Genomic DNA, 9,246 nt, shown 5'->3' on the forward strand with positions numbered 1-9,246 from the left:
ATCGAACCAGGAACACTAGATACTAGACTCGAGATTGGGATATCCATTCAGCATCAGTAATTACTGGGTTTGAACACGGGACACCCCTGTACAACCTCTATTCAGCATCAGCGCCACTCTGGGTCAGTGTCAGTAAATACTGGGTTCGAACCCGGGACACCCCTGTACATCCTCTATCCAGCATCAGGATCACGCTGAATCAGTATCAGTAATTACTGGGTTCGAACCTATAACACCCTCTAATGTTGACTTTAGACATCTTACTCGGTATTTCCGATAGATGGCGCATATAAAATAAAGTTCCTCGCAAATCTTCGTTATTGGCAATTCCAGAATTGCGATAGTTCAGCAAAATTCCAATAGATGGCGAGCATACTGTTCTTTTCCAGATAATTGCTGGCTCTGAACCTGTCATTGTTTTATAAATCTAGTTTTCTATTCAATTGAGAATAAACAATTTGCTTCTCTTTCCTCGACTGATAAATTTAAACCGACATCAGCTAGAGGCATAGCCCTAACCCGAACAGAACAAATATAAATTGCTTCATAAATAGTTTATTTGTTATTTTACATAATGATTATTCGACAGTGAGATGGGAAGAGGAGTGTTCTATGGTGATGTAACGTTGTCAGTGTCATTGCTGTTACACGTATTAAACAATGCTCCTAGATCACCAATAGTTAATTGAGTATCACTAGGATGACTTGTTGTAGTGGGAGCTGTGTAGGAGGAAGATGCTGCAGTTGAGTCGATTGTTTGAAGCATCATATGAATTTTCTCTTCAACTGTTCCTCGTATTAGAAATCTGTGAACAAACGTCTTTCTGTAAAACAATCATTAAACCATCGTCACGAGTCCCGCTATAGAATATTTACACTCCCCGCACTGGATTAAAACTCACTTAGTTTGTCCAATTCGATGAACTCTTCCAATAGCCTGACGTTCCTGGTTTACATTCAATATAGGATCAACCAATAAAACGTGAGTTGCTTCGATTAGATTTAACCCATTAGCTCCGAGATGTACGGGTAATAATAACGCAGAAACATCTTCATTCTGACGGAATTCATCCACGTTTTCCTTCAAAATATAACGGCAAATAAATACAATAATGTACCATGACGCTAATAGGGGGCGTTAAACCGCAAAAAATACCTGGAATTTCTGTTGATTGTGCAACATCTTAAAATTAATGTCGTTTTCGATTAAAGCTTTTGATAAAACATCTAAAATCTCGACCCACTGGAAATAAATATAATATTCTAAATACGAGAGAATGAATTAATTGTAAATTGATTTATAACATGAAAAACTTACATTTGAGAAAACTAATGTTTTACATCGCGGTTGTTCACATTGAATATCAAATAAACAACGTACGATTTCAGTGATTTTAGTCGAATAATCGCCTTTTACTTGAATTTCATCGCAGTCATTTCTAGCTGGTTTTGTACTAACATACGAGATATCGGTTAATTGTGTCACCTGTCGACAAACTGCGCAGCGAATCACAGCATTGCGATTCTTGAATCCTCGATTCCCTGTTGCGCTGACAGCTCGATTCATCGTATGACCATCAATCAGTATACGCGAACATTGTAAACAGAAACAATGTCCACAATGTAAAACGCTCCACTGAAAAATAACAACCAGTAAATATCAGGGGTAGGTGTACATGTATTTGTAAAAACATCAGGGGAAGGTGTACAAACCTCAACGCCGAGTTGTTGTTGACAAATAGGGCACGGTTCTGGATTCAGCCCTCCTGTTAATGTATCATTTGATTTCTCTAAATTTTGTAAATATTGAAGTTGCCCCAGTTTTCTTTTCAACGCGTTTTCAGCAGTTAATTTTTCACCAATAAATTTCATACGTTTTGGATCCAACTGAAACATTCATGAAAAACATCATAATCAAATTCTACCGATCCCCTGAATTGGTCTCATCTCATCTCACAGGTGCTGTTTATTACCTCATAGTGATTCAACACGTGTAACTGTGGAGGAACAGTTTGAATTTCTCCCGGATAAGACAATCTTAATCGTGTTGTTGCCATTGACAACTCATCTTTAGCTGCAATTTGTTCTTTTAACAGCATCCAAACACTGCGTAAACACTGAAATAAAACACTCAATTTAACAGACAGGAACTGCTGATTCACGAGAGGTCGCCACAAGCTTTGTAAAAACTCACCCTGAATTCTTTCTTCAAAGCTTCAAATATTTTCATGTGTAAAATTCCAGCGTCAGTTAAACTAACATCACCACCTATAGAAAAGCAGTAAACTGATTGACAGTAAACTCCCTGACAGGTTAACTCACTGACAGTTAACTCACTGACAGGTTAACTCCATGACAGGTTAACTCACTGACAGGTTAACCCACTGACAGTTAACTCACTGACAGTAATCTCACTGACAGGTTAACTCATTGACAGTAAACTCACTGGCAGTTAACTCACTGACAGTAATCTCACTGACAGGTTAACTCACTGACAGTTCAACTGTTGACAGTAATTGGTAGCGCCTCCTGGATATGCTACTGTAACTAACCTCGATTTCTGATAAATGATAATATCGTGCGTAAAGTTCTTTCTAGTTCACTTTCAGCCCAGTTACCTTGACGACGAGATTCATTCGTTACTACACCTCTATAATACAATAAACTCACCCATCATTATCTATACAGGTGATACTAAAACCGGGTTTAATAGGGGTGGAAGAGTGACTCTTACTTATCGTCCATTGAGAATAGTTGTGTTTCATATTTCGTAAATAAATCATCAGTTTTACAAAAACCGCATCTAAAATCATTAATTAGAGTTAATAGAAGGTTTGTGGGCGTCTATTGCACTGAGAGGATTTAAACTTACTTAGAGATTGAATTATTAGTCGGTCGTAAACAACATTCAACTGTTGAATTGAGTAAATATTCACTATTTCTATCATCACAAAGAGTATTCAATGATACAATTAAATCATCGTGACTCTGCTGTAACCGTTCTAACTTTCTGCTCAATATAAACTCTAATCCACGTAAATCTCTAAAACTAGAAACAAACAGTTTGTATAATTGTGAAGGCTGCGTGTTACTATAGATACCAGTACTTACTCATACGCGAACGTCGTATTGTTTATATTAGATGTAAGTTCAGTAATGATTTTATCCATTAAATCATGATCTGCATCAGTGTTACTATATATAACATCGCACCACCACAAACTATCTTCCTCGAACTACAATAACAGAAAATACATTAACGATACATTCCCGATACACGATGTATCGATGAATGTATCGATATTCACTTGTTCATTGAGTTGTTGTAGTTTATTTCGAGTTGTAACCAGATTCTTCTCCGCCTCACAAACCAATGATGTCGATTTTATCATATATTTCTCTCTCAGTTCATCGAACTTTAAAACAATCAAACACGTGTTAGCTTTAACGGTAATATTCTCTCTCACGCCATCTATTGATCGTTATACGTACCTCCGTTAATAATCGATCATCTCTCAGTGTACGAGGGATACTAGTGGCGCCACCTTTTGTCAGTAACTCGTGTAGATTATATAATGTATGTAATTGTTGAAGTGGATCTGTTCTCAATTGTGGTTTATATTGTTCTATAGATAACAAAACGCTGCGATATTCATCAACTGCCAACTCTATCTGAAATATATAGGGGGCAGCACTGCACAGAGTATCCACGTGGTTTGTTCTATATTTTTCCACTAGGGGGCAGCAGACACTTACCTTGTCCTGTAGTATGTAGATACCGGCCAAACCATTATGTGCTGCCACCTTTTGTCGATGCGCTTCTTCACAATCGGAGACAGTTTTTCTGATCATTTGAACGAGTAATTCTTGCATCGTTAAAGTTCTAGAAAACAGAAACAGCAGATTAATATTTACTCTCTAAACCACGATTAATATTTAAACCAGGAATAAAACTTACGTTTTCTGTAAAGAGATAAACGCGCCGCGCACAGCCTGCGGATGACAACAAGCTTGTCGTAACCGTAGTAACGGTTGTAATAACTGTTTAACAGTTAGTTTATCTAATGATTTCAGTTGAGTTTCTCTCGGAAAACGAGAAATTCTCTGAAATATCAAATTCTCCTAGTTATGACACAATTTATTGAAATGGTTAAATGATTACTGGCGCCACCTACCGAGGTTATATCGTTAAAACATTGTTCGTATTGTTGTTTGTAAAAATGATCTTCAATCGGAGAGAACTGTAACCATTTAACTGCGTCTGATTGGTCAGGAATATTTATCTGAAATCATAATCCAATTAGTTAGCAGTCAATCCTAGTTTATCATACTCTCTCTCTCTAATTTACCTGATCCAGTTAGCGGTTAATCCTAGTTTATCATACTCTCTCTCTAATTTACCTGATCCAGTTAGCGGTTAATCCTAGTTTATCATACTCTCTCTCTCTAATTTACCTGATCCAGTTAGCGGTTAATCCTAGTTTATCATACTCTCTCCAATTTACCTGATCCAGTTAGCGGTTAATCCTAGTTTATCATACTCTCTCTCTCTAATTTACCTGATCCAGTTAGCGGTTAATCCTAGTTTATCATACTCTCTCTCTAATTTACCTGATCCAGTTAGCGGTTAATCCTAGTTTATCATACTCTCTCCAATTTAACTGATCCAGTTAGCGGTTAATCCTAGTTTATCATACTCTCTCTCTAATTTACCTGATCCAGTTAGCGGTTAATCCTAGTTTATCATACTCTCTCTCTCTAATTTACCTGATCCAGTTAGCGGTTAATCCTAGTTTATCATACTCTCTCTCTAATTTACCTGATCCAGTTAGCGGTTAATCCTAGTTTATCATACTCTCTCCAATTTACCTGATCCAGTTAGCGGTTAATCCTAGTTTATCATACTCTCTCTAATTTACCTGATCCAGTTAGCGGTTAATCCTAGTTTATCATACTCTCTCTCTCTAATTTACCTGATCCAGTTAGCGGTTAATCCTAGTTTATCATACTCTCTCCAATTTACCTGATCCAGTTAGCGGTTAATCCTAGTTTATCATACTCTCTCTAATTTACCTGATCCAGTTAGCGGTTAATCCTAGTTTATCATACTCTCTCCAATTTACCTGATCCAGTTAGCGGTTAATCCTAGTTTATCATACTCTCTCCAATTTACCTGATCCAGTTAGCGGTTAATCCTAGTTTATCATACTCTCTCCAATTTACCTGATCCAGTTAGCAGTTAATCCTAGTTTATCATACTCTCTCCAATTTACCTGATCCAGTTAGCGGTTAATCCTAGTTATCATACTCTCTCCAATTTACCTGATCTTCCACGTCTTTTTTTGCTGTTCTCCATAATATTTCCGCTACAGCATTGTGCATCGGTTCAACGTATCCATGGCAATACGGCTGATATAGTAATACATTCCACCAATGACGTACATAAAACGGATCAGTTCCAACAAACAGAAATAATCCATATAAATCTAAAATAACAATAACACAGTTATACATTGCAGTTTTAATCAGTTTTTATTACCTTAAATGGAGTTATGTGTAGGAGTTCTAATGAATTTGTCCACCTTTAACAGAGTTATGCGTAGGAGTTCCCGTGACACACCATCTGTTTATAGCGTGTAATCTTAAAGCCATATCAGACGCACGCGATGATGTACAACCAACCATCTGAGCTTCATCTAAACAAATCTAAAATATCAAACTCTGTTAATATCAAAAATACTCATAAGATGAAACGAGTAGAACACCCCTGATCGCTTACCCTCCACCATTGAACGGCTGTTAAAGGACTAGGAGTTGAAACAAAGCGTTTATGATGCCTCAGTTTTCGAGCTGAATTCACATTATTCCAATCAGTCAAATCTATAAAGTTGATTTCATTAGCTAAAGTTTGATAAGTCGTAATGACGATATCACAATTCGCTAATTGTTGAGGTTGAATATATGAACCTTTATTCACACCGGTATATATCTGAAATCAATCGAATCAATCGAATCAACAATATCAATCAAATAGATTGATCGAACTCAAGAAATATACTTACAATAACTTTAAGAGAATCATGTCTGATGTGTTTGAGTATTTCTTCATGCCATTGATGACAAATAGATCGAGGAGATACGATTAACGTAGCACCAGATTCTATAGGAGCCTACAATACACGTACACAGTGTACAGACACATATAGCTTCATTCATTGAACTATTGTAATAATAGATCATGTTTTACTTACAGTTATCAGGTGACAGTGGGGACACCTATATTCACCTAAATCACTATTATCAACGTCATAATTAACGCAATGCGCGTGCTGCCACCTATAACACATTCTACACTGAATCGTCAGTTCGTTATCGCTTGAATTTCCACAAAAACATTCGATCAAATTCTTATTGTTTGAGAAAATATCGACATTATCATCGTCCGCATCGATCGGGATTCTTCGTCCTTCGACTAATTTAAAATATTCATTCTAAAAACCAAACAAACGGGAGCCCGGTTAGTGATTGGTTTACAATTGTGATTTGTAAAGTGTAACCACGAGGATGGATTTTACCTGTGAACAGATGAGATTCATTGAATCATTTATCACTGGTTGTAAAACTCTCTGATTGTTTAATATACACGCTAATACTTGTACTGTTTTACCTAATCCCATCTCATCAGCTAATATTCCTCCCGATAATTCATCCTGTACTGTCGGTCTATTCTTCACTAAACTACAATTATAAAAACACTGCATCCACTTCCACAGTTATCCACACTTACGAATCCAGTTCAACAGTTCCGGACCTCGATTCTGTAAACAGTAAGAGGACCACAGGTGGACTAAAAAAACAGGGTCCTGAACTGTGGAACTGGGTCCTGAACTGTGGAACTGGGTTGTGGTTTCTAAATACTTACAATCCTCCATATTTATTGTAGTATAATTTTTCACCATCGGGTAAAAATATCTCTTCATATAAACAATGTGTATCATCATTAGACTGGTGCCCTGTAGATCCATTAGACCGGTGTCCAGTAACCTTCTCTTTTTTCAGCATCCAAGCGACGCCTTGTTTCTGGTATGGTCTCAGATGAGGAATCAATAGCCAATGTTGCACTTCTAATTGCTCACTCTCTAAATTCAATTGTTTTTCATGAATTTCTTTGATGGCTTCAAATACAGTTTCAATATCACTTTCCTTCACTTCTTTCTGATCATTCTTTAATTCATATTCTAAAAATATATAAACAAAAAAGGGATGGGAGGTAGTGGTGGGGAGAGGGTTAAAATCCGATTCTGTGAACACCACTTACCGACTGATAATCGACAATTCGGGAAATAATACGGAATTATTTTATTCAAATGACTTTTTCTGATGCATCTTTCAGATGTAAAAGATAATTGAAATACGTTTGAACGTGGATAGTTGATAAATATTTGTAATTGTAACGAATCAGTGTTTAATTGATCGACTGAACACAGTAATTTATTACTGTTTAAACTTTCTAATATTTCAAACGGTATTTGAACTTCATCAACGATGAAATATTCAAACTTTCCACTTTTATCTTCGAAATAGATGAGATTTTTGTCTGGAATTCGAGATCCGTAAAACCAGAATAAACCGGTATTTTCTATCCGATAAAATATCCTCTCTCTATTTTCTTTGTTTAGCGCGATAGTAAAATCTCCCAAACGGTAACAACTTTCTTTAACTGTTTTAAAAACACGAATGTAAAATTCACAATATTTCAATAGTTTATTCAGCTCTTCTTTCTCATGTGATTCCACATCAGTTGAAGATGTTTGTGATGTTTGTGATTCCACATCAGTTGAAGATGTTTGTGATTCCACATCAGTTGAAGATGTTTGAGTACCAGTTAAATCCACTGTTTCCACATCAATCTCTCCATTCTCTGCTGTAGTTTGGGTTAAATTCCAGTTCAAACACGATCGTTTATCAGAATCAAATCTCAGTGGCTTCTTGGATTTACGTTTATTCGACATGTTTTATCCTTAGACTCGAGGACGGACAGACGAGGGTCTGAGGGTGAGACAACTGTCACTTAGTGAGAAACGCCAACTCACCCGACACAAGCGAATTCTGCAAAAAAAAGGCAAATGGGTCAGTTTTTCACTTTTTTGGATGTTAAACTGTTGCGATCCAGCAGTCACAAAACTGTCGACCAGTAGCACGTGCTCCAATAACGTTCACGCCACCCTAGCTGTTACCATCGCGCCATTAATTAATCAGCCTAACAGTTAAAACTATTGTTTAACAAACCACACAGATTGTAAATACTGAAATACTGAGAGATACAAAATAAAGAAAAACTGTTTCGTTGTCGATGTAACGAAATCCGGGTGAAAAAATAATGTTTAAATGCGGATGTAACAATTTGATAACGTGCACAGTACTAAAAGGAACAGTTTTGAATTATTTTTGAAGACCACCCCGGTATAGCTAAAACCCGGGGTCACTAACCACAACGGTGAGAACTCTTAACAAGAAATGAAATTTCGCTCTAGGCTTACCCTAACCCTAGGGAGCTGGGCCCGAAAACAATCAACATATGGGACTCTCGACCTCACGACTTACAACACTGAGTGCCACTTGACAGACCAACTGCGACGACAGGGACCAACTGCGACTGACCTGCAGCTGTTATGACTTACTACAGACTGTTTTGATTGATCTAGTTATTTATTCACTTATAAAAAATTGATAAATAATATCTGATAAGAAATGCTATAAGTATTATGTATAGACTGGGTTCAGCAATGAGTAAAACAGGAATGTTTGAAATAATTGTGCGCGTCACTGTCAGGGACGGAGTGACCAATGAGACGGGCGGGCAGACGGCTACAAAGATGTGGAACTTCATCGAGATTCGAGAATAATAGGACGGACAAGTATTTCAGCCAGTGGCTCCCTCTATGCTATATAAGGCTCAAAATGGGGTCCCAAAATTAACTGTTTTTCCATATTACATGTAATTTGTAATAAAGTCCCTGGCTTCATTTAGCCTCAGATATACGCAATGCATAGGCCTAAACTCAATTCATGATATAGCCCTATATACATGATATCAAAAATACATAAAGATCTTGATGTAAACTACCTAGTAATATTTGGCATAAATTTGTAATTCAATGTAATTCGCTGTAATTAAAGTGTAATAAGCTGTAATAACCATATAAAAAATATGTAATATTTGGCATAAATCTGTAATTCAATGTA

The 9,246-nt window shown here is 36.8% G+C and overlaps 1 protein-coding gene across 3 annotated transcripts; it reads right to left on the reverse strand.

Moving 5' to 3' along the window:
• Positions 1-548: 548 nt before the first annotated feature.
• On the reverse strand, positions 549-8,296 carry LOC141909600 (E3 ubiquitin-protein ligase SHPRH-like). 3 transcript variants are annotated; one of them, XM_074800099.1, is made up of 25 exons: positions 7,319-8,296; positions 6,923-7,238; positions 6,576-6,738; positions 6,252-6,491; positions 6,063-6,170; positions 5,968-5,989; positions 5,780-5,880; positions 5,583-5,706; positions 5,323-5,486; positions 4,176-4,283; positions 3,959-4,104; positions 3,757-3,883; positions 3,493-3,672; positions 3,309-3,416; positions 3,112-3,236; positions 2,873-3,049; positions 2,735-2,803; positions 2,553-2,650; positions 2,195-2,268; positions 1,974-2,117; positions 1,714-1,887; positions 1,319-1,636; positions 1,157-1,243; positions 903-1,081; positions 549-824 (listed from the first exon to the last, which is right to left on the reverse strand). In XM_074800099.1, the coding sequence occupies exons 1-25, from the start codon at positions 8,010-8,012 to the stop codon at positions 611-613; spliced, it is 4,260 nt and encodes a 1,419-aa protein (XP_074656200.1). In that variant the 5' UTR covers positions 8,013-8,296; the 3' UTR covers positions 549-610. The 3 variants fall into 3 exon arrangements, with proteins under 3 accessions (XP_074656200.1, XP_074656199.1, XP_074656201.1); XM_074800098.1 differs by having other exon boundaries at positions 5,780-5,989; XM_074800100.1 differs by lacking the exons at positions 5,968-5,989; positions 6,063-6,170 and having other exon boundaries at positions 6,287-6,491.
• Positions 8,297-9,246: the final 950 nt, after the last annotated feature.

The sequence above is a fragment of the Tubulanus polymorphus genome, chromosome 8 (genome assembly GCF_964204645.1).
Source record: "Tubulanus polymorphus chromosome 8, tnTubPoly1.2, whole genome shotgun sequence".
NCBI classification, from domain to species: domain Eukaryota; kingdom Metazoa; phylum Nemertea; class Palaeonemertea; order Tubulaniformes; family Tubulanidae; genus Tubulanus; species Tubulanus polymorphus.